Consider the following 27,290-nt stretch of genomic DNA (forward strand, 5'->3'; position numbering starts at 1 on the left):
AGTGTGGAAAGTTCTATGTCGTTTACTCGCTCAGTAGGTGTCTACGCCGCTCGCAGTTTTATTTTTCCCTCATTAGGGATGGGTGGGGGATTTACTCAGGGTTTGCGTGGGAACTGAATCTGCCGTCTGCATCGAGTTAATCTGAGCGAAGCGAATCATTTCCATCGCCGGCAGGTAAGGAGGGAAAGTTGAGCTGTGACGCTCGCAAAGGGAGAGTTGCGCGGCCCGTGATTGGTCGGCCCATAAATCCATCAATGTACCTTGTCAAATGCTCCTTGCTCCACTCGCCCCTGCTCTATCTAACTCCTGGGAATTCACCTTGCTCGCTGCCTCTGCCGATTTAAAACTTGTCGACTATGAGCGGATCCAGGGTCTTGTCCATTGCTGATGTGCAGATGGCGCGCGAGAGAATTGTAAGTTTGGGAAACGGGGGACGGGACGGGAGGGAAAGAGGTCACCGACATGTAATCGTGTTTTCATGAATTCCTCTTCTATCAGTCTGATCCGAGTTTCCATGTGGCGAGACTGTCGTCGGTAGCATTGGGGAGATGTTGACAGTAATGTTATTGAAGTTATATTAACATATTAGTTTGACAAATATTGCTTTTAAATCGTGCACGTATTCCTCCAAAATGATTTCTTTAAAACAAGAGGTGGAGAGATGGGAAAGGCTGAACATTATTCAGACTGGGAGGTGGAGACACGGTAAATGAGAAGTTCTCCACAGCCCAGGGCCAAATTCTTCCAGGTGTGGGATCGCGTTCTTTGTTGACACAGGGTGTGGATGTACGACTGTGTTTGAGACAGAAATCGATACAACATACGTAACTGCACTTTGAGTCGATTGCTTTGTAGTTTCATGGATGAAGTCCGTTGGCAAAGCGAACTCACGTCATTAGAATTCTTACCCCGCGGCGCTGCGCGGAGTTGCTCCAGTATGTTGTTTAATTACAGACGATGCGCCGAACAGGCCCTCTCTGCCCAACGAGCCGCCCCGCTCAGCAGTTTAACCCTAGCCTAATCAAAGAGCAGTTTATAACCGTGGGAGGGACGAAGCCCACGCCGTTCACAGGGAGGATGTTCAGTACAAACTTTTTGCAGAGGACGCTGGATTTGAACTCGGAACCCCGACGCCCCGAGCTGTAAGAGCGTCGCGCTTATTCTGGCTTTCCAGTATCAGCATGACGTCTTGTTTTTATGCGCATCCTTGTATCACTCTTCATTAACCTTGACAATAAGGAGTGGTTTACAGCAGCCGGTTAGCCTGCCTGCTGTGTGAATACCATACACACACACACACACACACACACACACACACACACACACACACTGACACACTCACTCACACACACACACACTGACACACTCACACTCACTCACTCACTGACACACACACACTCACTCACACTCACACACACACACTCACTCACTGACACACACTCACTCACTCACACTCACTGACACTCACTCACTGACACACACACACACTCACACACTGACACACACACACTCACACACACATACACTCTCTCACACACACACTCACACACACACTGATACATACACACTCACACACACACTCACACACCCACACACTCTCATACACACACTCACACTCTCATATACTCACACACACACACTCTCACACACACACACACACACACACACTCTCACACACATACACTCACAGACATTCACACACACTCTCTCACACTCACACACACACACACACTCACTGACACACACACACACTCACTCACACTCACACACACACTCACTCACTGACACACACACTCACACTCACTGACACACACACACTCACACACACATACACTCTCTCACACACACACACTCACACACACACTGATACATACACACTCACACACACACTCACACACCCACACACTCTCATACACACACTCACACTCTCATATACTCATACACACACACACTCACACACACACACAGAGCTCTGGTCTGGCTGGAATGCCTTGGACTCTGGGGCAAACTTTCCAGACTGCTGGAAGTTTTCAAAATGTCTTTATTTATATAGAGATACAGCAGGGTGACCGGCCCTTCTGACCCAACAGGACCACATGGCCCATGCGCCCAATTAACCAGTACAGCTTTGGGCTGTGGGGGGAAATCTGATCACCCGGAGGAAACCCACATGGTCACTGGGAGGACATACACACTCCTGGCAGACAGAGGCAGGCATTGACCCAGGTCACTGGTGCTAACTTCTATTAATTCAGCAGAAGCTGGAAATCGAGAGGAACACACACAAAATGCTGGAGGAACTCAGCAGGTCCTGTGGAGGGGAGTAAAGATGCATGCATCAGGATGCTCTTTCTCAACGACAGCTCAGCATTCAATACTGTCACCCCCTCAAAACCAGTCGATAAGCCCCAAGTCTTTGTACCTCCTTGTGCAGCTGGATCCTCGATTTCCTCACTTGCAGACCCCAGTCAGCTGGGATTGGCAACAACATCTCCTCCACGATCTCCATCAGCACAGGTGCACCACAGGGCTGTGTGTTTAGCCCCCTGCTCTACTCACTTTACACTCACAACTGTGTGGATACCATTGTCGTAGGCAAATCAAAGGTGGTGATGAATCAGTAAATATTGAAAATTTATATAATGAATCTCGGGGCTGTATATGGTGATATATATGTACTCTGATAATAGAATTAACTTTGAACTTTGAAACTGTTGGTGTTGTGGCCCAAGACCACCCCCTTTCAGGACTGGAAAGACGGGGGCAGCAGCTGGAGGAAGCAGGTGGGCAAGTGGGGAAGGAGAGGCTGGAAATTGGTGGGTGAGACCAGGTGAGGGGGGGAGGTGGGTGGGTGGGGAAGAGGGGAGGAAGTGTGAAGCTGGGAGGGGATGGGTGGGAGAGGAAGGAATCTGATAGGAGAGTGGACCGTGGGAGAAAGGGATGGAAGAGGGGAACCGGGGGAGGCGATGGGCAGGTGAGGGGAAGAGAGGGACTGAGGGGGAACCGGAGCTGGTAATGGAGAAAGCGAGGAGGAGGAGGTGGGGGGGAGAGATCATGCCATCAGGCTGGAGGCTGCCCAGATGGAGTACGACGTGTTGCTCCTCCAACCCGAATTGAAATGAGAAGCCTCCTGGAGATCTTGCCTTTTGTGGCAGATGAAGGGAAGGTGCCCGATGAGTGTTGCAATTGTGCAGGGAGTTGGGGAGACCACGCCTGGAACCCATGATGATTTTGGCTTCCTTGTGTTTGGTAAGATATGGTAGCGCATTGGCTGGCTCAGCGACATGGGTTCAACTCCTGCCCCAGTCTGTGAGGAGTATGCACGATCCCCCCATGACCCACGTGGGTGCCCATGATTAGGCTGGGGTTAAATTGGGGGTTGCTGGGCGGCAGGGCTTGTTGGGCTGTACCTTTACATAAATGGAGACAGCGCGAAGGGGATTCACCAGGCTCGTTGGGACCAGGCAGCTTCGGGCCAGGCTCCGTGCAGTTTAGCAGTCCGAGAGCTGTCCTTACTCAAATGTACTCAATCCCAGAGGGAGATGTGGAGGTGTTTCCACCAATGGAGGGAGTCCCCAGCAAGGGACACAGCTGCAAGATTTGCCCCACAGTGGGTCGCCAGCGGCCCGGGTTCGATTCCTGCCACTGTCTGACCTGTACTTGTAAAGTTGGAGGTTGTCCCCCACACCGGGTCTGGGGTCGTCTGGATTGAGTTACTGCTCCGAGCCCCGGCCGACTGTGTGAGATCGAGATCCCACGCTGAGTGCTCTCGGCAGCAAAATACCTCACTCTCCTGGAATGATTCAACCCGGCCGGCTCCATGGCAACGGGGTTAAATGGTCACGGAATTTCACTCTCGTTTCACAGCCAACTCCCACGTTATCCCCAAGGACGAGGCTGGAATCTCTCAACACCTTGTCCAGCCCTGCTGATACAGCCCTCTCTCCCCCTCCCACTCCCTCTGTACCCCCATCTCCCCCACACCCCTCTCTCCCCCACACCCCTCCCCCACCCCTCTCTCCCCTCCTTCCACGCACCTCCCCCTCTCCCCCCACACCCCTCTCCCCTACAACCCCTCTCTCCCCCACACCCCTCTCCCCTACAACCCCCCCTCTCTCCCCACCCCCTCTCTCCCCCTCCTTCCACGCACCCTCCCCTCCCCCTCACCAATCCCCCATCTCCCCTACAACCCCTCTCTCCCCCACACCCCTCCCCCACCCCTCTCTCCCCTCCTTCCACGCACCTCCCCCTCTCCCCCACACCCCTCTCCCCTACAACCCCTCTCTCCCCCACACCCCTCTCCCCTACAACCCCTCTCTCCCCCACACCCCTCCCCCACCCCTCTCTCCCCTCCTTCCACGCACCTCCCCCCTCTCCCCCACACCCCTCTCCCCTACAACCCCTCTCTCCCCCACACCCCTCCCCCACACCTCTCCCCCCTCCTTCCACGCACCTCCCCCTCTCCCCCACACCCCTCTCCCCTACAACCCCTCTCTCCCCCACCCCTCTCCCCCTCCTTCCACGCACCTCCCCCCTCTCCCCCACACCCCTCTCCCCTACAACCCCTCTCTCCCCACACCCCTCCCCCACCCCTCTCTCCCCTCCTTCCACGCACCTCCCCCCCTCCCCCACACCCCTCTCCCCCACACCCCTCTCCCCTACAACCCCTCTCTCCCCCACACCCCTCCCCCACCCCTCTCCCCCTCCTTCCACGCACCTCCCCCCCTCTCCCCCACACCCCTCTCCCCTACAACCCCTCTCTCCCCACACCCCTCCCCCACCCCTCTCTCCCCTCCTTCCACGCACCTCCCCCACACCCCTCTCCCCCACACCCCTCTCCCCTACATCCCCTCTCTCCCCCACACCCCTCCCCCACCCCTCTCCCCCTCCTTCCACGCACCCTCCCCTCCCACTCACTCTCTCCCCCTCATCAATCCCCCATACCCCTCTCCCCTCCTCCCCCTCACCCTCTCCCTCTCATCCTCCTCCCCCTCACCCTCCTACACCCTCTCAACCTCCTCGCCCTCTCACTTTCTCTCCCCCACCTTCCTCCCTCTTCTTGTCCCACCTCCTCATCTCCTCGCTCTGTCAATTTCTGTGTCTTTCCCCTCCCACCACCCCCTGCCAGACTACCTGTCTCCCGACAAAGAGACAACTAACCGAAACTAGGGTATTTGTCCTTTGTGCTTTGCTCTATTCTCCTGATAATGTTTATCGGAATCCGTGATCCTGCCAGAGAATTTCACCGGAACACAAGTGCATCGTGGCCCAGTTTTACAAGGGTGCCGAGACAGGTTAGATACTGACCCCTTCGGGATAGAATCTCGGGTATTGACGGAAGTTTTAAAATACAATATGATTTGATGGCATGATGACTCGCTGGACAGAAGGGAATATTTGGGGTGCGGAGAACGAGCAAACAGAAGCTGTAGTTAATGTCAGTGGCTCTAGCAGAATACTATGCAGCTTTTTGTGCTTAGATCGTTCGGGAAGGACGTTCCTGTTAATGTTTGTCAGACTTCATAACCCTCAGAGAGAAGTTCACCCAAATATAGCAGTGCACCACGGCTAGAAAATACCCGGATACTAGCAGAAAGATTTTTCGGTTCTTGGACCAAGGTGTAGGTCTGGACCTTGACATTTCTCCACCGGAACTCACCGAATTTTGTCGATGAGCCACCGAATGTGTCCTATTCAGCATCAGAGCTTGGTGTGACAACCGCTCTGCCCATGACCACAGTACAGCACGTCGCAGGAACTGGGGGCCCCTCTGTGAGGTACTTCTCACTGCCTCGGTAAAGCAGCCGGCAGAATCAACGACCCCTCCGTTATCTCTCCTCCCCTCTCCCATCGGGCAGGAGATAATGAAAGGCTCGAGGGCCGGTTCTTTCCCCCCGCCGGTGGATTGCGAGGCAATGTGGGTTTCTAACGGTGTGCTTTCCTGCAGGACGTACCCAGGCTGAGAATGACATTACAGACTGAAGAGGACCCAACATGGAGGGACCAAGCCAAAAGAAAGGTGGGTGGCTCGTCCCCGACCCCCTCAGTTCCCTGTCCTGGGACAGTAGATGCGGCGTGAGGATGGGCTTGGGTCAAGTGCTAGTTTTAGTAAGAACGTCAAAGGATACTGGGGAGAATATTCAAGGTTGTTTAATGTCATTTCCAGTAGGTAAGTATAAAAGAGAACAAAATAATTGTTACTCCGGATCCGGTACAGCGCAACAAAATCAGATAAAGAACACAATGATAGAAAAACACAATAAATATGACAGGTTCTATAAGCAACACACACAAAATGCTGGTGGAACGCAGCAGGCCAGGCAGCATCTATAGGGAGAAGTACAGTTGACGTTTCGGGCCTGTGAGTCGGCTGGTGTGATATACTGCGTCAGGTGCTCCGGGTGTGGCCTTTTATATGTTGGTGAGACCCGACACAGACTGGGAGACCGTTTCACTGATCACCTACGCTCTGTCCACCAGAGAAAGCAGGATCTTCCAGTGGCCACACATTTTAATTCCATGTCCCGTTCCCATTCTGATATGTCTATCCACGACCTCCTCTATTGTCAAAATGAAGGCAAACTCAGGTTGGAGGAACAACACCTCATATTCCATCTGGGTAGCCTCCAACCTGATGGCATGAACATTGATTTCTCTAACTTCCATTACTGCCCCTCCTCCCCTTCTTACCCCATCCCTTATTCATTCATTCATTTATCTCCCCCTTTTTCTCTCTGCCCCTCTCACTATCACTCCTTGCCTGCTCTCCATCTCCCTCTGGTGCCCCCCTCCCCCTTTCTTTCTCCCTAGGCCTCCCGTCCCATGATCCTTTCCCTTCTCCAGCTCTGTATCCCTTTTGCCAATCACCTTTCCAGCTCTTAGCTTCATCCCTCCCCCTCCTGTCTTCTCCTATCATTTTGGATCTCCCCCTCCCCCTCCCACTTGCAAATCTCTTACTATCTTTTCTTTCAGTTAGTCCTGACGAAGGGTCTCGGCCCGAAACTTCAACAGTGCTTCTCCTTATAGATGCTGCCTGGCCTGCTGCATTCCACTAGCATTTTGTGTGTGTTGCTTGAATTTCCAGCATCTGCAGATTTCCTCGTGTTAGACAGGTTCTATACATAGATTGATTGTATGTCCATAAAGTGACACTAGCACAGGAGTGCCTGTCCGTTGGGTGACTGTACATTGGGCTGAAGGGTCTATTTCTGTGAAATATAACTCCGGGACTGTGTGATGAGGGGCAGTCGCTCTCTGTAAGAGCCCTACTCTAACCTGCTTATTGTGAGACTTCTACCTCTCCTACTTCCAGCCTGTGGGAAGAGCTTATGCCGTTGTCTCATCCCGGAACAGCGGAGATGAACCGTGGGACTGGGAGCAGGATCGACCCACCAACGAAGCCAGCAAAGTACGTACAACATCTGTGCGCCTCTCCCTTTCTGGAAGGCGCTCTTTAAACCCTCCCTTCCTGAGCACGTGCTCCTGTCTGTGTCAGTGGTGTTCAGGTCGAGGGGGTTGAGAATTTCAAGTTCCCAGGGGTGAGCATCCTAGTCCAACCACGTAGACATCATGGCGCCTCCCCTCCATGGACTCTGTCCTCTGCCTCAGTGAAGCAGCCAGCAGAACCGAAGACCCCACCCACCCAGACATTCTGTCTTCTCCCCCTCCCTTCGGGCAGAACATACAAAAGCCTGAAAGCACGAACCCCCAGGATCAAGGACAGCTTCTGTCCCACTGTTATCAGACACTTAATCGGACCTCCTGTGTGATAAGATAGACACTTGGTCTCACAACCTACCTCATTATGATTTTGTACTTTACCGGCACTGCACTCTCTCTGCAGTTGTGCTTTATTCTGTATTGTTACTGTTTGACCTTGTTCTACCTTGATGCACTGTGATCTGATCAGTTTGAACAGTACACAAGCTTTTCACTGTATCTCGGTACATGTGACAATAATAGACCAATTCCAGTACTTGTCCCACCATCTCCGTATGAGACTTGGGTCAGATTTGTTGTGGTAACCCCCTGTGTAAACGGGACCTCTCGAGAGCGTCACCTATCCTCGATCTGTTCATCCATTACAGACCTCTTTGTGGGCTGTGGGTTTGCGAAGAAGTTGGGGAGAAAGATGAGAAGGGTCTGTGTTCCGGTTCACCCTGGGCAGCTGTGTGAGAGAGGATTCTTTGACCTCCGGGCTGTTCTCAGGGACACATGCACACGGAGATGAACATCAAGTGCTGCTGGCCGAGCATCAACTTGGTGAAAGGTGCCCTTTGGCCTGCCGGACATCGAGATGCTGCCGACAGGCACGTTCCAGGCTGAGGGACCACCGAAGCTCGGTGCAACCACTCCAAGGGCTGAGTGGGGAAGGACCACGGTGTAGGATTCTTTACTGGAGAATGTGGGTGAAGAATCTCCCCAATGATGTACCTCTCCCAGGGTAGCCACATGAGTCACAACAGTCCCGTTGGCTTTATAGGAATGTAATAGGACATTACTCAATGCATTGATGATGAATGTATGGACAAAAAGGTTTTGGTTGCTTTATTCTTGTAAATATTTTCATTCTGAAGAAAGTATATTTTGGTTAACCCCACCTAATGCCAAGGGCTGACCATCAGAGTTGGACTGTTCCCATTGTTATACCAATATTCAAGGAGTTTACCCAATCCTGACCCGTCTTGCACCCTTCCGAACCCCCGACTTCATAACTTCCCCTGGACTGAGACTGGAAGTTGGTTTTGCACAGGAATATGCCACTCCGCCCGATATATTTGTGCTAGCCATTATTCCAATCCCTTCTGCCTGCGCGTGATCCATGTCCCTCCATTCCCGTGTCCATCTACAAGCCTCCATCAGAAATGATCATATCAGCGTCCACTTTGGCTGAGGTCACTTCACCCTCTGAACCAGCACAGGTAGGAAAGGGGGACTGCAGATGCTGGAAATCAGACAAACCTCTGGAGGAACTCAGCAGGTCGGGCAGCACCTATGGAGGGAAATGGACAGTTGGTATCTCAGGCTGAAACCCTTCATCAGGACTCCAAAATGCCAAATGGATATTGGCAATGCCTGACCTGCCGAGTTCCTGCAGCGTCTGGTCGATGTTGCTGTGTTATGAGGTGCAGGAGCCTCAGGACCCACTCCACCAGGTTCAGGAACAGCTATTACCCCTCAACCACCACGCTGTTGAACCAGAGGGGATAATTTCACTCAATTTCACTTGCCCCATCACTGAACTGTTCCCACAACCTGTGGACTCACTTTCAAGGGCTCTACATCTCATGTTTGCAATAATAATTGCTTGCTTGTTTGTTTGTTTGTTTGTTTATTTATTTATATTCTCCTTTGTCTTTTCACCGTTTGTTATCTTTTGCACATTGGCTGTCTGTCCACCCTATTGGGTGGGGTCTTTCATTGATTCTACTCTGTTTCTTGGATTTACAGTGCATGCCTGCAAGAAAATGACTCTCAGGGCTGTATATGTGACATATTTGTACTTCGATAATAAATTTACCTTGAACTTTTACGCAGTACCCCTGAGGCTGAAGGTGTGTGGGGTAAATCTAGCCATTGTGCGTTCACTAACAGAGTTCCTGTACTCACCAGGCGTACCTGATGTACGAGCCAGACGTCAAAGGCAAGGCCCCCACTACCCAGGAGAGCCCCCTCAGACAGCTTCGGATGGAACTTGCACAGTTTAAAGAGGTTAGTTGGCTTGGAGCTTTGAACAGAGGGCAGGTGTGGATGGTTTGATCGGTTGGGCAGAGAGGTGGCAAGTAGAGTTTAATCCAGAGGAGGGTGAGGGGATGTGTGTGAGGTACTGCATTGTACAGGAAAGGTGGGACATCAATGAGATGTATGGGTGGGGAGGGGTGAAAAATCCACTGATTCCCTTTCACCCGACGCAACAAATTATCACAATGTAGAGGAAGCTTCATTCAGTGCCTGACCCAGGGAGTGTGTGATGGGATGGTGTGGAGGGAGCTTCACTCTGTGTCTGACCCCAGGAGTGTGTGATGGGACGGTGTGGAGGGAGTTTCACTCTGAGTCTGACCCCGGGAGTGTGTGATGGGACGGTGTGGAGGGAGATTCACTCTGTGTCTGACCCCAGGAGTGTGTGATTGGACGGTGTGGAGTGAGATTCACTCTGTGTCTGACCCCAGGAGTGTGTGATGGGACAGTGTGGAGGGAGATTCACTCTGTGTCTGACTCTGGGAGTGTGTGATGGGACGGTGTAGAGGGAGCTTCACTCTGTGTCTGACCCCGGGAGTGTGTGATGGGACGGTGTGGAGGGAGTTTCACTCTGTGTCTGACCCCGGGAGTGTGTGATGGGACGGTGTGGAGGGAGCTTCACTCTGTGTCTGACTCTGGGAGTGTGTGATGGGACGGTGTAGAGGGAGCTTCACTCTGTGTCTGACCCCGGGAGTGTGTGATGGGACGGTGTGGAGGGAGTTTCACTCTGTGTCTGACCCCGGGAGTGTGTGATGGGACGGTGTGGAGGGCAATTCACTCTGTGTCTGACCCCAGGAGTGTGTGATGGGACAGTGTGGAGGGAGATTCACTCTGTGTCTGACCCCAGGAGTGTGTGATGGGATAGTGTGGAGGGAGATTCACTCTGTGTCTGACCCCAGGAGTGTGTGATGGGACGGTGTGGAGTGAGATTCACTCTGTGTCTGACCCCGGGAGTGTGTGATGGGATGATGTGAAGGGAGATTCATTCTGTGTCTGACTCTGGGAGTGTGTGATGGGACGGTGTAGAGGGAGCTTCACTCTGTGTCTGACCCCGGGAGTGTGTGATGGGACGGTGTGGAGGGAGTTTCACTCTGTGTCTGACCCCGGGAGTGTGTGATGGGATGATGTGAAGGGAGATTCACTTTGTGTCTGACTCTGGGAGTGTGTGATGGGACGGTGTAGAGGGAACTTCACTCTGTGTCTGACCCCGGGAGTGTGTGATGGGACGGTGTGGAGGGAGTTTCACTCTGTGTCTGACCCCGAGAGTGTGTGATGGGACGGTGTGGAGGGAGTTTCACTCTGTGTCTGACCCCGGGAGTGTGTGATGGGACCGTGTGGAGGGAGCTTCACTCTGTGTCTGACCCCAGGAGTGTGTGATGGGATGATGTGGAGGGAGATTCACTCTGTGTCTGACCCCGGGAGTGTGTGATGGGAAGATGTGGAGGGAGATTCACTCTGTGTCTGACCCCGGGAGTGTGTGATGGGACGGTGTGGAGGGAGATTCACTCTGTGTCTGACCCCGGGAGTGTGTGATGGGATGATGTGGAGGGAGATTCACTCTGTGTCTGACCCTGGGAGTGTGTGATGGGACGGTGTGGAGGGAGTTTCACTCTGTGTCTGACCCCGGGAGTGTGTGATGGGATGATGTGAAGGGAGATTCACTCTGTGTCTGACTCTGGGAGTGTGTGATGGGATGATGTGGAGGGAGCTTCACTCTGTGTCTGACCCCGGGAGTGTGTGATGGGATGATGTGAAGGGAGATTCCCTCTGTGTCTGACTCTGGGAGTGTGTGATGGGATGATGTGGAGGGAGATTCACTCTGTGTCTGACCCCGGGAGTGTGTGATGGGATGATGTGGAGGGAGATTCACTCTGTGTCTGACCCCGGGAGTGTGTGATGGGATGATGTAGAGGGAGCTTCACTCTGTGTCTGACTCTGGGAGTGTGTGATGGGACGGTGTAGAGGGAGCTTCACTCTGTGTCTGACCCTGGGAGTGTGTGATGGGACGGTGTGGAGGGAGTTTCACTCTGTGTCTGACCCCGGGAGTGTGTGATGGGATGATGTGAAGGGAGATTCACTCTGTGTCTGACTCTGGGAGTGTGTGATGGGATGATGTGGAGGGAGCTTCACTCTGTGTCTGACCCCGGGAGTGTGTGATGGGATGATGTGGAGGGAGATTCACTCTGTATTTAACTCTTATGAAGAGAGGACATGGTGCAGGAAGATGCCATGTTCTGTTATCCACTACACTGACGTTAATCCGATGGCCATCTTTAGGTGAGGCATTCCATGGAGATGATCCGACAGAATCTTTCTGCAGGGATGAGTGGATCGCAGTTCAACGTTCTGGATTATTACACCAAGCCTGAGGTAAAAATGTGGGGTCTACCCGTCAACCAGCAATACCCTTTGGTCACAGGTTCATGGAGACAGGCCCTTGACCCATTGATACCGACCCCATTTTATTCTCCTCACATTGCCCAGCCACCTGTTCCAGATTCGAGCCCTCACCCTCCCACGAAGGGTGGCAGGGTAGTAGCACCAATGGGGATCATTTCGCACCGCTGAAGGTTAGAGGTTTGTCTGATGTTCGTGTCCACAGGGGTTTCCTCCGAATGCTCCGGTTTCCTCTCGCATTCCAAAGACGCATGGGTTTGTCGGTCACATGAATGTAATTGGGTTGGCTGGACCGGGAGGGGAGATCTGACAGAGATTTACAGAGGCAGGGAGTATCTGTTTCCCCGTGCATTTGAGGTGGGAGAGGACAGAGTTTAAAAGGTGGGGTTGACAGGTGTCAGTGGGCTGAATAGCCTGTTCCCAGCTTAGAACCCAACACTGTGTGAAGCTGGATTTGAGCTTCTAAGTGGACGAGTAGCTGGCCAGGTGTAGGCAAATTGGAAAGATGCACCGTCCATGATGATAATTGATTGGACCTATGGAAAATGCAGTGGTGAGGATCACATTGGCTTCTGCTTGTGACCTTCCCCCAAGGTGGAAGAAGAGAGGATTCCCTCCACTGGGTAGCAGTGGCTAGAGGGAGGGGATTTGTTATTTGCCACCCTGGACAATGCAGACAGAGAGAGCCCAGGGTGACCCTGTCCTCTAGTGCCAGATGAAAGTGTTAATGTTTGATGTCTATGGGCCTGTACTTGCTGGAGTTTAGAAGAACGAGGGGGGAATCTCACTGAAACCTATTGAATATTGAAAGGCCTAGATAGAGTGGATGTGGAGAGGATGTTTCCTATAGTGGGTGAGTCTAGGACCAGAGGGCACAGCCTCAGATTAGATGACATTCATTTTGAACAGAGACGAGAAGAAATTTCTTTAGCCAGAGGGTGGTGAATCTGTGGAATTCATTGCCACAGATGGCTGCAGAAGCCAAGTAATTGGATATGTTTAGAGTGGAGGTTAATAGGTTCTCGATTAGTCAGATTGTCAAAGGTTAGGAGGAGAGGGTAGGACAATGGGGTTGAGAAGGATAATATATCAGCCATGATCAAATGGTGGAGAAGATTCGATGGGCTGAATGGCCTAATTCTGTTCCTATATTTTATTGTCTTGTAAATGTGCTGTGGATGTTGTTTGAGTTTGAATGTCTACCTGACTGACTCTCCTTTGGTTCACTAGGGTGTTTCCCGGCTGAGCCGCGAGGGACAGCAGACTCCGTTGAGTGGGTTCACAGCTGCAAGTACTCAGGTGAGTTTGGAACCCACAGGAGTTGGAGGAGACGTGGGAGGTTCTGTGGTAATGCAGTCACTTAGAACACACCACTAAAACAGAGGTATACAGGGAACACAATAAAAATCGTGGCCTCCTCCACTGCCACAATGAGGCCCCTCTCAGGATGGAAGAGCAACACTTCATATTCCATCTGGGTAGCCTCCAACCTGACGGCATGAACATCAATTTCTCCAACTTCCAGTAATTTCCTCCTCTCCCTCTTCTCTCCTCCTCAACTGCTCGTCACCTCCTGCTAGTGCCCCTGCTCTTCCCCTTTCTCCATGGCTCACTCTCCTCTCCTGTTAGATTCCTTCTTGTTCGGCCATTTACTTCTTCCACGCCCCCCCCCCCCCCCCAAACCTTCTAGCTTGTCCTCTTACCCCTCTCCCCACCTTCTTATTCTGGCATCCTTCCCCTTCCTTTCCAGTCCTGAAGAAGGGTTTCGGTTTGAAACGTTGACTGTTAACTCATTTCCATAATTCTTCCCGACCTCCTGAGTTCCTCCAGCATTTTGTGTGTGTTTCCAACATCTACAAAATCGCTTGTGTATCAATGAGATCCCTTCTGCCTGCACGTGATCCATATTTCCACAGGACTATAAGGTGTAGGGGGCAGAAATAGGCCATTCAGCCCATCAGGTCTGCTCTGCCATTTGATTTATTTTCCCTCTCAACCCCATTTTCCTGCCTTCTCGCTGTAACCTTTGACACCCCAACTAATCAAGAACTTATCGATCACCACTTGAAAGGTACTCAATGACTTGGCCTGCACGGCTGTCTGCCCAGTTCCTTATAAAGCCTCAACTTTACATCTTTGCTCATATTCAGTCCTCGCTAAATGAACGCTAACATTGTATCTGCCTTCCTTACCACCGACTCTACTTGCAAGTTAATCTTTAACCTGCAGAAACTCTCCCAAGTCCCTTTCACCTCAGATTTCTGAAATTTCTCATGGTTCAGAAACCAGTCTGAAAACACCTTTATCCCTTCTACCATACACTCCGCTACCCTGACCATCCACCTCATGATTTTATAAAGACCTGTGTAGGGTCACCCCTCAGCCTCTGACACTCAAGGGGAAGAGGAAAAACCCGTCAGCCTCTCTTTGTAATGCAGCCACCGGCTCCTGGTAGCTGTACCTACCTCCACCACTTCCTCTGGCAGCTCGTCTCACGTACCCACCACCCTCTGATCCCCTTTAAACCTCCGTCCCCACCCCAACGAGCCTGTGCCATCCAGTTACACCCATGTGACCAATTAGCAATTTGCAATGTGGGAAGGAACCCACGCGGTCGCTGGGAGAACGTACAAGCTCTACAGTCAGCAATGGGAGTTGAACTCAGGGTGTTGATGCTGTAATTGCATTACACTATCTGCTACACTACCCTGCTGCTCCCCGGTTTTGGACTCCCCTCCCATGCCTTATCCACATCCCTGGTGATTTTATAAACCTGATTTCAAAGGGGGGAGGGGAGAAGGGGAACACACCCAACAAGGTGGAGGACCCTCAGAGTCGGGGGAGCCTCATTCGAGGGGGTTTAACCATTTCTCCCTCTTGGCAGACGGACACCCGGGAGCAGGAGACGGAGCAGATGCGGGAGGCCACACGGAGGCTCTACAGGAAGCTGATGGATGCCGAGGGGAGACACGAGAGGGAGACAAAACTCTTGGAGGTGAGTGGGACCCATCAAAGCAGGCCCATCCACTTTGGGCATCTCCTTTGTCAAAGACCATTGGAGGGCTCCATCAATAAATGTTCTAAGTAAATTTATTCTCAAAGTTACCATGAGGCATGCTAGGATGCACTGGGACACATCGTCAGTGTCGTAGCCTGGTATCATCAGGTGTTTCGGGTCTTTCAACGTCAGACACCCTTGCCCAGGCGACCCAGCAGCATCGGTCCACGGGTCACACCTCTTGATCCGTAGCCATCCAGGGGCTCGCTCCACAGCCTCTGTGGCTGTTGTCTTTGCAGCCCCTGTGATACCAAGGAGAGCAGGCAATGCGATTATCTTGAGATTAATTTTCTTAGAGGAAAAAAAGAAACTGTGTTGGTTGTTGATGCAAACGACGCATTTCACTGTGTTTCAAGTACATTTGTTAAATAAAGCTAATCTCCTTAAAAAGGGTGAAGCAGAGGACAGGTGGGAATGACTCCCTGCACTGTGCAGCCTTGCCTTGCTGGGGGAGGGGTTGGGATTGATGGACTGACTGAGCTTGTGTTCGGGAAGTTGATGTCTGGAATTTCTCCAGTAACACAGACTGTGGGTTTAAGGAGATGGTGGCTGGGTCAATCACCAGGCAGGAGAGACTCACCTCTGGCTCTGTGGCTCTGCCATTCGTGAAGGTCTTATTTTACATCTGCCCCATTTTCTTGTTCTAACTCCACAATTCTTCAATTTCTTCGGTAACAAAAACTATCCATTGACCTGCCTTGAATATACTAGGGGACTAAGCCTCCACTGCCCTCCTGGGTGGAGAGTTCCAAGCATTTTCTGCCTTTTTTGGCTGAACACAGTTCTTCTCGTGTCTCCCCTGAATGTAGAAACAGTGACCCCTGGTTTGAGACACCCTGGCCAAACACGTCTCTACTCTCTCAAGTTTCCTAAGAATTTTGTGTATGATTGGTGTACAGGGATATTTCAAATTCTCCCCATGTTTAAAGAGAACTCTTCTATATTTAAACAAACTCACACTATTCCCACTTCTCACCATCCCACCCCTTCACTTAAGGTGTCTATATGCCCCCCCCCCCGAATCCTCCCCTGATCTGTTTTCCACTCTGAACCCTTGACACAGCACAAGGTGCCGCACAGCTTAGATACAGCACTTTATCCTCTCTTAAACGAGGACATCTTCGAAGGCAATGACTCAAGAAGGCAGCATCCGTTATGAAGGCCAGAATGTGCCCTCTTCTCATACCATCAGGGAGGAGGTACTGGAATCTGAAGTGTTTTAGGAACAGCTTCTTCCCCTCTGGTTAAGGCTGAAAGGTGTCAACTTTATGGGGACAAAGTTACAGGAGTATTGCCAGGACTTGATGGCCTGAATTATACGGAGATATTGAATTGGTTAGGACTATATTTCCTAGAGTGTAGTTGAATGAATGGGGATAATATGAGGGATATAGATATGACAAAGGCAAGCTGGCTTTTTCCACTGAGGTTGGATGAGACTCGAACTACAGGTTATAGGTCAATTGTGAAAGATGAAATGTTTAAGGGCAACTTGAGGAAGAACATCTTCACTCACAGGGTGGTGAGAGTGTGGAACAAGCTGCCAGTGGAAGTAGTGAATGTGGCTTTGATTTCAATATTTAAGAGAAATTTGGATAGGTACGTGTACGGGAGGGATTTGGTCAATGGGACTGGTCAGAATAATAGTTAGGCATTGATTAGGTGGGCTGAAGTGCCTGATTTTTGTGCTGTAATGCCCTGTGAAACTACTTCTGAACTATTATTTCACTAGTCCTTTTTTGCACCTTGTTTCTGTAGCTTACAGTAATTTTTGTATAGCATTGTACTGGTGCCACCAAACAAGAAATTTCATGACATACGGTGGCGATATTAACCCTAATTCTGATTTTCTCAAAGATTGCTGGGCCACGTATGGACCCGTGACGTATGTAATGAAACTGTGTGCCCCACGCAACAGGAGTTGTATTTAGGAACTGCACAGCATCTGACTGCAAGTTCAAGTCCCTGCAAAGAATTGCTAAGAGGATCATGGGGTGTCTCTTTCACCTATCCGAGATCATTATCAGGAGCCTGCATATGCAGGGCTCTAAGCATTGTCAATGATCCTGCCCATCTGTCAACAATCACTTGACCCTCTAACGTCAGGCTGGAAGTACTCTAGCATTAGGACAAGAATTTAAGATAGGATACAGCTTCTTCCCGCAGGCCCATAAGACTACTGAACCCCCTGCCACCACCCAGGCCTCATCAGGTATATCGATTACTTTTTGTGTCATAAATGCACCTTATTAATTGTTCATTTATTTGTGGTAATGTTACTTTGTGTGTTGCGTGTGTGAGTTGTATGTACTGTGTTTGCACCTTGGTCTAGAGGAATGTTGTCTCGTTTGGTGGTGTAGTTGTGTGCAGCTGAATAATAAACTGACTTGTACTCTGCCTGCCGTAGGATCAGGCTAGCCTGTACAAAAAGCAGCTGGGAGAGACCAGGCAATTGCTACAGAGTTCGGAGGAGACGGTGGTCCAGCAAGATAGGCGGATTGAGGAACTCCAGCGGTTGATGTCCGGAATGGAACAGGTGGGGGCAGAGAGCACGTCTGCGGCTTGGCGGTGAGGGTGGGTGGCGATCCGAGTTCTGACAGTGTCTCGTTGATCTCCCACTAGGAGCACCGGATTCTGGTCACCAAGATGGAGGAGAGCGAGAGGCAGCTGGGGGAGATGAGGACTCGGAGGCAGGATGCCGAGGCCCATCAGCACAGGTACGGCTGAGGCGGGTCGATGCCCCCACCCCCTCCCAGAGCTGTGGGGCAAAGTGGACAGCCCTTCTCTCCACCCATGGTTGCAACCTGGGGCAGGACACAGTCTGCTGGAAGAACTCAATGGGCCGAGCGGCTTCAGTGGACGACATAGGAGGAACTGTCAACACTGTGTCAACAGTTCCACTCTGTCCCAGATACTCTCTGACCTGTTGTACATTGCTCCAAATCGCAGCATCTCCAGAGACTAAAGCTAAAGGACATAGCTTCAAGGTTTGGGACAGTAGATTATTGATCTAGTAAGACAAAGGAGCAGAATTAGACCATTCAGCCCATTGAATCTGCTCTGCCATCCCATCATGTCTGATGTATTATCCCTCTCAACCCCATTCTCCTGCCTTCTCCCCATCTTTGACACCCTGATTAATCCAGAAACTGTCAAATTCTGCCTTAAATATACCCAATGTCTTGCCCTGCACAGCCATCTGTGTCAATGAATTCCATATGTTCACCACCCACTGGCTAGAGAAACTTTTTCTCATCTGATTTAAATATATGTCTCTGAATTCTGAGGCTGTGCCCTCTGGCCCTAAACTCCCCTCTCTGTCCACTCTATCTAGGCCTTTCATTAATCGATAGATTTCAATGAAAGCCCCCCCTCATTCTTCTAAACTCCAGGGAATACAATCACAGAACCATCAAATTCCCTTCATACATTAACCCTTTCATTCCTGGAATCATTCTTGTGAACCTCCTCTGGACCCTCTCCAATGCCAGCACATCCTTTCTTAGATAAGGGACCCAAAACTGCTCACAGTACTTTATGAGTGCAGTCTGACCAGTGCCTTAAGGCCTGAGCATTACATTCTTGCTCTCAAATTGAATGCTAACATTGCATTTGCCTTCTTTACCACCGGATCAACCTGCAAGTTAACCTTTAGTAAATCCTGCACAAGGCCTCCCCACTCCCTTTGCACCTCTGATCTGTGAATTTTCTCCCCATTCAGAAAATAGTCTATATTCCATCCACCGAAGTGCATGACCGTACATTTCCCTACACTATATTCTATCTGCCACTTTTCTGTCAGGCAAGATTTCCCATGATGCAAACTATGCTGACTTTAGCCTATTTTATCATGTGCCTCCAAGTACCCCAAAACCTCATGGACTCCAACATATTCCCTACCACTGATGTCAGGCTAACTGACATACTATTTCATTTCTTCTGCCTCTCTCCCTTCTTGAAGAGTGGAGTGACAATTGCAGTTTTCCAGTCCTCCAGAACCATTCCAGAATCTAGTGATTCTTGAAAGATCATTACCAATGCTTCCAGTCTCTTTAGCTACCTCTTTCACCTGCAGGCTTTTCATCTTCCCAAGCACCTTCTCATTAGTAACAGCAACAACCCTCATTTCTGGCCCCAACACTCGCACATTTCTGGCAGATTGTTATTATCTTCTACAGTGAAGACTGGCACAAAATATTTAAATTCGTCTGCAATTACTTTATCCCCCATTACCACCTCTTCCTCTCCAGCATCGTTTTCCAGTGGTCCAATATGGACTCTTATCCTTTTTATTCTTTATATATCAAAAAAAAAATTCTGTATTGTATTTTATATTATTGGCCAACTTTTTTTCATACTTCATTTTTTCTGTCTTTATGGCTTTTTGAGTTGCTTCCATTGGTTTTTAAAAACTTCCCAATCCTCTAACTTCACACTAATTTTTGCTTTATTCTGTGCCCTCTCCTTTGCTTTTATGCTGTCTTTGACTTTCTTGTCATCCAGTTTCCTCAACCTCCCTTTAGAATACTTTTTCATCTTTGGGATGGTCTTACCTGCACTTTCCCAGAAACTCCATCCATTGCTGCACTGCCATCATCTCTGCTACTGTCCCCTGGCAAACAAATTTGGCTACCTTCTCTCTTATGGCTCTGTAATTCCATTACTCCATTGTAATATTGATACTTTAGATACATCCAATTTGGCTGCTGCTTCTCAAATTTCAGGGTGAATTCTATCATATTATGAAGGACCATCTTAAGCTTACTCATCAAGTCTGGGTCATAACATAATGTCCAATCTAGAGGCCTCAACCACAAGCTGTTCTAAAAAGCCATCTCATAGACATTCTACAATTTTTGTAGGATGCCGTAGCACACTACAGGCCCTTTGACCCAAGATGCTGACCTTTAAGGTTAGTCTAACCTTTCCCTTCCACATTGTCCTCGATTTCATTCAAAAAGTCTCTTAAATAAGAACATAAGAAATAGGAGCAGGAGTAGGCCATCTGGCCCATCGAGCCTGCCCCGCCATTCAGTAAGATCATGGCTAATCTATCCATAAACTCAGCTCCATCTACCTGCCTTTTCCCCATAACCCTTAATTCCCCTACTATGTAAAAACCTATCTAACTGTATCTTAAATATATTTAGTGAAGAAGCCTCAACTGTTTCCCTGGGCAGAGAATTCCACAGATTCACCACTCTGGGAAAAGCAGTTTCTCCTCATCTCCGTCCTAAGTCTTCTTCCCTGAATCTTGAGGTAATGTCCCCTAGTTCTAGTCTCACCTACCAATGGAAACAACTTTCCTATCTTACTATCCCTTTCAAAATTTTGTATGTTTCCATTAGATCCTCTCTCATTCTTCTGAATTCCAGAGAATATAGTCCTAGGCGACTCAATCTGTCCTCATAGGTTAACCCCTTCATCTTTGGAATCAACTTGGTGAACTTCCTCCAAAGCCAGTATTTCCTTCCTCAAGTACGGAGACCAGAACTGCACACAGTATTCCAGTACCCTGTATAGTTGCAGCATGACCTCCCTGCTCTTGATTTAAATCCCTCTAGCAATGAAGGTCAACATTCTGTTTGCCTTCTTAATAACCTGTTGTACCTGCAAGCCAACTTTTTGTGATTCATGAACAAGCACTCCGAAGTCCCTCCACACAACAGCATGCTGCAATCTTTCACCATTTAAATAATAATCTGCTCTTCTATTACTCTTTCCAAAGTGGATGATCTTGCATTTACCAAACATTGTATTCCATCTGCCAGACCTTGGCCCACTCACTTAACCTATCTATATCCCTCTCAGACTCTCCACATCCTCTGTACAATTTGCTTTTCCACTCAGTTTAGTGTCATCAGCAAATTTTGCTACACTACACTCAGTCCCCTCTTCCAAATCATCAATGTAAATGGTAAACAGCTGGGGGCCCAGCACCAACCCCCGTGGCACCCCACTCACCACAGACTGCCAACTGGAGAAACACCCATTTATACCAACTCTCTGCCTTCTATTGGTTAACCAATTCACTGTCCATGCCAATACACTTCCTCCAATTCCATGCATCCGTACCTTATTTATAAGTCTCTTGTGCGGCACCTTATCGAACGCCTTCTGGAAATCCAAGTATATGACATCAACCTGTTCCCCTCTATCCACTGCACTCATTATGTCCTCAAAGAACTCCAGTAAATTTGTCAAACAGGACCTGCCCTTTCTGAATCCATGCTGCGTCTGTGTAATGGAACCACGCCTTTCTAAATGTTTTGCTACTTCTTCCTTAATGACAGCTTCAAGCATTTTCCTGACTACAGATGTTAAGCTAACTGGCCTATAGTTGCCTGGCTTTTGCCTACATCCTTTTTTAAAATTGGTGTGATATTTGCTGTCTTCCAATCCACCGGGACCTGCCCAGAGTCTAGAGAATTTTGGTAAATGATTACCAACGTGTCTACTATAACCTCCGACAATTCCCTCAGCATCCTGGGATGCATCCCATCAGAACCAGGGGACTTATCTACCTTACCTACCTCTAATATTCCCCTCAATATGTTCCTCGAACCACCTTAGAATTATGGCCCCTCATATTAGTCATTTCCACCCTGGGAAAAAGTCTAGCTGTTCACTTCACCTATGCCTCTTACATCTTGTCCGTTATCCTCTTTCACTCCAAAGAGAAAAGCCCTCGGGCTCTCAACTAATCCTCATAAGACATGCTCTGTAATCTAGACAACATTTTGGTAATTGCCTCTGTGCCCTCTCTAAAGCTTTCACATCCTTCCTGTAATGAGGCGACCTGAACTGATCACCAATACTGCCAAGTGTGGCTTAGTTGGAGATTTATACATATGCGTGCATGGAGACAAAGACACAGATGGAGGCACATACACAGCGCCGGAGGTTGGAACTGAACCCACATCTCTGGATCTGTGGGGAGTGACCTTACTTGCGGTACAGTGTGAAAGCATTTCAGCTCCTAGCACAGAACAGACCCGGTTGGCTGGATATAGTGGGAGCCGGATGGAGTGGACAGGACCAGATGGTCACTGTGGCCAGGGATCAGTCAGACTCTGATACCCCATTTTACCTCTCCAGAGTGAGCCTGCCGCACTGGTGCCACAGAAGCCCTCTCCACCTACCGGTCATGTGGACAGCTCCCAAAGTTCAACCGTCTCTCGGTCTGTTTCCCACAGGTCGGAGCAGCTAGAGAACGAGGTAAAGACCCTGCGGGAGAAGATCTCCCACCTCAGTGACATGTTGCAGAGCCAACAGAGGAAAGTCCGGCAGATGATTGAACAGGTGGGTGCATGGATACCTGTATCTCTTTTGTGTTTGTTCTGCTCCGTGACCGGGTCGTGGAAATTCTCCGCAGGAGGGGGCGGGTAAATGGGACCAGCTCAGTTACCCTGGTTGGCATGGACAAGTTGGGCCAAAAGGCCTGTATTACTCTGACAGTCCCAGCCAGCATGTGCCATCTGCTCCAGGACGGCTGGGGGCTGCATATTTCAGATTCAGATTCATTTATTTACCACGTGTACATCGAAACATGAAATGCCTCATTTGCATTACCAGCTGGGGGCAGCTTGTATTCTGGCACCACACAGCGTTCACAAAGCTTGAGAGAACACAGCAAACAGCAGCAAAGCTTGCCCCTTTCCTCCCTCCCCACCCACCCACACACGGACGGTCCTCCAACCCTAAACTCCAGGCCTCCAGGTTTTGCCCAATGGGTTTCAGCTTCTGGACTTTGGTATCAACCCCCTGGGCTAGGCAGCAACAGGACTGTAAGCTCCAGGCCCACTGATTCACCAGCCTTTGTGCTTCCAGGTCACACAGACATTTGATCCCGGGCCAGGGACCCACCGACCTGGGACAGCTTGACATCCTGAGAAGGTTGGGGTCAAGGGGTAAGAGGGCAGGATGCCCCCTCACCCCCCTCCCCAGTGGATGTGGGAGTTGTTAATGGAGAGAATCCTATTTTATTCCCATCGACTTCCCCACCGGAATCTACCCCTCACCTATGGTCTAGGAGTAACTTACCTTCTAAAATCCACTCATTCGGGGGAATGACGTGCCAATACAGAGAGCACCCGAGGTGGGGATTGAACCTGTATCTGCCGTGCCGTGAGGCAGCTGCTTTACCAGTTGCGCCACACTGCATCCTGGATTACTAAGTACACGGAAATCAAGCCCAAGGATGTTTGTTTCTCCCTCCACAGCTTCAGTCCTCCAGAGGTCAGATTGAGGAGAAGGACCTGTTGATCCAGCAGCTGCAGGAGAGAGTTGAGCATCTGGAGTCTGAGGTAAGAGACTGGCGGCAGCACCCAAAGGTGCATTTCATTAGAGTTCTCCGGGCTGAGGGGCTTCAGAGTGCTGGGGAGATCAGAGAAGATGTTTGCCCTTCTCTGAGCAGAGCAGATTAAGAGGAGATTCAACTGAGCTGTTTAAACTTGGCAAGGGTTTTGGAATCATAGCGAAGAAACAGTTCCTTCAGCCCATCTAATCCATATCAGACTGTTACTCGACCATCCACATACTTATCCAAACTTCTCTTAAATGTTACAATCAAACACACATCCATCACTTCTGCTGGTAACTTGTTCCACACTCACACCATCTTCTAGAGTGAAAATGAAACATTCCTTAAATATTCGACCTTTCACCCTGAACCCATGACCTTTAGTTGTAGTCTCACCAAACCTCAGTGGAAAAAGCCTGTACCCTCTCTATACGCTTCATAATTTTGTCTATCACTATCAAATCTCCCCTTATTTTCTTACACTCTACGGAATAAAGTCCAAACCTTTCCCTACAACCAGGCCAAGTCCTGGCAACATCCTCGTAAACTTTCTGCCTTTTAATCTTACTTGTAGGTAGGTGATTAGAACTGCACACAATACTCCAAATTAGGCCTCACCAATGTCTCATACAATTGCAATATAACATCCCAACTCCTGTACTCAATACATTGATTTATGAAGGTCAATGTGCAAAAAGCTCCCTTTATGACCTTATTTGCCCATGACTCCAATTTCAATGAATTAGGTTCTCATTTCTCCATGAAGGAATTCTGAACATTTAATTATTTTGTAATTACTTTCTGTGGGATGGGGTCAAAGGAGAGGGTGTGAGGGTGCAGGGACAGGAGTGAGCAGAGTGGGGTAGGGGTGACCCGAGAGATGTAAGTGTAATTGTATCTTGTTCAAAAAAACATAGCAAGTCACTGATCTGGGGCTGGAACTTTCACAATGGAACAAGGTGAGGTAGAACAATTGGGACAATAGACCTACTGTTGTGTCTTTGGACTGTGGGAGAAACTGGAGCACCAAGGGAAACCCCAGCAATCCTTGGCAAGGACCTACAGAGACTCCTTACAGAAGGCACCAGATTGAGCTCCGAACTCCAGCACCCCAAGCTGTAATAGTGTCGCACTAACTGCTACGCTACTGTGGCACCGGTTAACAGCAGAAGCTGTTGTTCATGGGCTGAGGCTCTTGCAAGCTACAGTAGGTGTTTACTCCCTCTGCAGGTCTCTATCACCAAATCTCTGTTACCCCCACCCCGTACCTCCAGATGTTCCATTGTAGATCTGATGCACTCAGCCCTTCTCTTTGTGTCCTGTTTGGCAGAATCAGGAGTTGCAGGATCGAGCGGAGTACCTCAGCTCCAGCAAGGGCATACCCCATCACAGCCTGACCAAGAGCAGTGCCCAGGCACTTCCGGACCAGCACAGCCTCAGGTAATCACCGGCATCGTCTCGGGGGGAGGAGTGGGAGAATGGTCAGAAATGCTCCATCACAGCCTATTTGAGGGCTGTGCCCAAGGGGTCACCGGACCAGCAGATAATCGGCGGGGAGTGACCATTTGTGGAGGGGTGATTGGGAACCTCTGCCTTTATCCAGGCTCAGCCTTCAGCCTGCTGTTATCAGACCTCTCATGCTAAAACACAAACTCTTGATCTCACAATCCACCTTGCACGTGCACCTCAAAGCTCAAAGTAAATGTATTATCAAAGTTATCACCCTGATTCACTCACGTGAAGGCATTTACAGGAGAAAAAGTAGATTACAGAACAGTACAGGCGCTTTGACCTACGATGTTGTAGGAACCTTTTAACCTCCTCGAAGATCAACCTAACCCTTCCGTCCATGTTGCATTCTGCCACATGCTTATCTAAAAATTTCTTAAAAGCTCCTTTCTTATCTGCCTCTATCATCACCCCTGGCAGTGCATTCCACACTATAAAAACATACACACACCCCTCAGGCATTTTTTCTAATCACTTTAAAATTATGCCCCTTAAGATTTAGTCAATTCCACCCTGGGGGAAAAAGTCTGCATATCCACGCGATCAATGCCTCTAATTTGTACACCTCTATCAAGTCACCTCTCATCCTCCTTCGCTCCCAAGAGAGAAGTCCTAGCTTGTTCAGCCTATCCTCATAAGACATGCTCTCTAATCCAGGCTGTAATGGTAGATCTCCTCTGCACCCTCTCTAAAGCTTCCACATCCTTCCTGTGATGAGGCCACCAGAACTGAGCACAAGATTCCCAAGTGTGACCTAACCAGGGTTTTATAGAGCTGCAACATTACCTTGCAGTTCTTGGACTCACTCCCCTGAGTAATGAAGGGCCACACACCACATGCTTTATTAACCACCCCATCAACTTGTACAGCAACTTTGAGGTATCTATGGACGAGGCCGCTAATCCTCCACACTACTGAGAATCCTGACATTAACCCTGTATTCTGTCTTCAAAGTAAATTATTATCAAACTACAATACCTATTTTCTACCCTGAAATTAATTATCTTTTGGGCATTCACAGTAAATACACAGAAACTCACTACAACCAGTGAAAAATTGCACAAAGACGGACAAACAAAAGACAACAAGCTGTCCAAATAAAAAATAAGGAAAACATAAATATCAAGGAACATGAACTGGAGGGTTCTTGAAAGTGAGTCCATAGGTTGTGGAATCAGTTCAGTGTTGGGTCAAATCCAAAGCAAATCACTTCACAGTTTTCTGGGTTGAACTCCATTGTCATAATTATTTTCTATAAAACCCCTTTGTGACTCAAGCCATTTTTCCTTCTCATCTTAGTAACAGACTTATTCTGGAACCAAAGAAACCCAGAGCGTTGATGCGGGTGTTGGAAAGGCAGTGATATTCTTCTCAGCTCTCAGACAGCCACCGCGAAGAACTTCTGGATGTGGAAAGCCACAGCTCCTGAGTCAAGCCCATCATCTGGAGGAGGCAGACTTTAGCAAATGGCACTGGTTCGACACCCAGTGAAACTCCTCCTACACAGTTCCCTCATATTCTCAGGGCAGCGTGGTTGAAGGAGCAACTCCAAGTTTTGCCTGTACTCAGCCTCTTGTTCCTGATCTTTGGACATCCAGTGGAGAGTGAGAGTGAGAGTAAATGAAGAGTCAGACAGAGGATTTCCTCCTGAGCCCGAATGGCTGCCCTTGTTCTGGAGATACAGTCATCTCTGGTGTTTCTGGAGGAGGAGCACTTAGTGACTGGTGGCCTTATGGGACCAGGTGGCCAGTGACTAGAGTTGATGCTGGATAGATATGAGGTCATTTTAATTTGAAAAGAATGTGAATTTTGTAAATGCTTAAATATAAATTTGTCAATAAACTTTATTTTAAAGAAAAACAAATTAGAAACAGCAAGTTAGCCTTGACCTAATATTGGGTCCACATTGGTTAGAAGTTCCATGTCACTGCTGTGAAAGTCGGTGCTTAAGCCCAAACAGCATAGGTGAACACTACAGCTCCCAAATAGCAACAGTGGGTATTGGTAACCCACCTCCACGTTTCTGGTTGAAGGGCATCACAGTAACATAGCAATTAAATTGATATTATTACAGCCCGGGGCGTTGGTGTTCAGAGTTCTTTTCCAACGTCATACACAAGGACCCTGTGGAGTACGTGTGTTTTCTCCAGGTGCTCCAGTTTCCTCTCACAGTCCAATACTGGTTAATAGGTGAATTGGTCATTGTAAACTGCCCTGTGATTAGGCTAGGATTAAATCAGGGGTTGCTGGGCAGTGTGGGTCAAAGAGCCTGTTCTGCACTGTATC

The 27,290-nt window shown here is 49.4% G+C and overlaps 1 protein-coding gene across 7 annotated transcripts; it reads left to right on the forward strand.

The window, feature by feature from the left end:
- On the forward strand, positions 1-26,839 carry LOC140735704 (tuftelin-like). Of its 7 annotated transcripts, none has more exons than XM_073061102.1 (13): positions 1-33; positions 5,948-6,019; positions 7,313-7,408; positions 9,613-9,711; positions 12,016-12,108; positions 13,366-13,434; positions 15,020-15,130; positions 17,601-17,729; positions 17,816-17,910; positions 22,390-22,495; positions 23,416-23,499; positions 24,826-24,935; positions 26,304-26,836. In XM_073061102.1, exons 1-13 carry the CDS (start codon positions 16-18, stop codon positions 26,365-26,367), a joined length of 1,146 nt encoding a protein of 381 aa, XP_072917203.1. In that variant the 5' UTR covers positions 1-15; the 3' UTR covers positions 26,368-26,836. The 7 variants fall into 7 exon arrangements, with proteins under 7 accessions (XP_072917203.1, XP_072917206.1, XP_072917207.1 ...); XM_073061103.1 differs by lacking the exon at positions 1-33 and adding an exon at positions 172-413; XM_073061101.1 differs by lacking the exon at positions 1-33 and adding an exon at positions 5,051-5,294 and having other exon boundaries at positions 26,304-26,838.
- The last annotated feature ends 451 nt before the right edge of the window (positions 26,840-27,290 follow it).

Source organism: Hemitrygon akajei, chromosome 11, assembly GCF_048418815.1.
Source record: "Hemitrygon akajei chromosome 11, sHemAka1.3, whole genome shotgun sequence".
Lineage (NCBI taxonomy): Eukaryota > Metazoa > Chordata > Chondrichthyes > Myliobatiformes > Dasyatidae > Hemitrygon > Hemitrygon akajei.

Excerpts from the sequence above, each read along its gene's own strand:
- LOC140735704 (XM_073061101.1), top strand. The coding sequence starts at position 5,208 with ATGTTTATCGGAATCCGTGATCCTGCCAGAGAATTTCACCGGAACACA. Across the intron at positions 6,020-7,312 it reads GGGACCAAGCCAAAAGAAAG|CCTGTGGGAAGAGCTTATGC; the intron begins GTGGGTGGCTCG and ends TCCTACTTCCAG. Across the intron at positions 17,911-22,389 it reads GCCGAGGCCCATCAGCACAG|GTCGGAGCAGCTAGAGAACG; the intron begins GTACGGCTGAGG and ends TGTTTCCCACAG.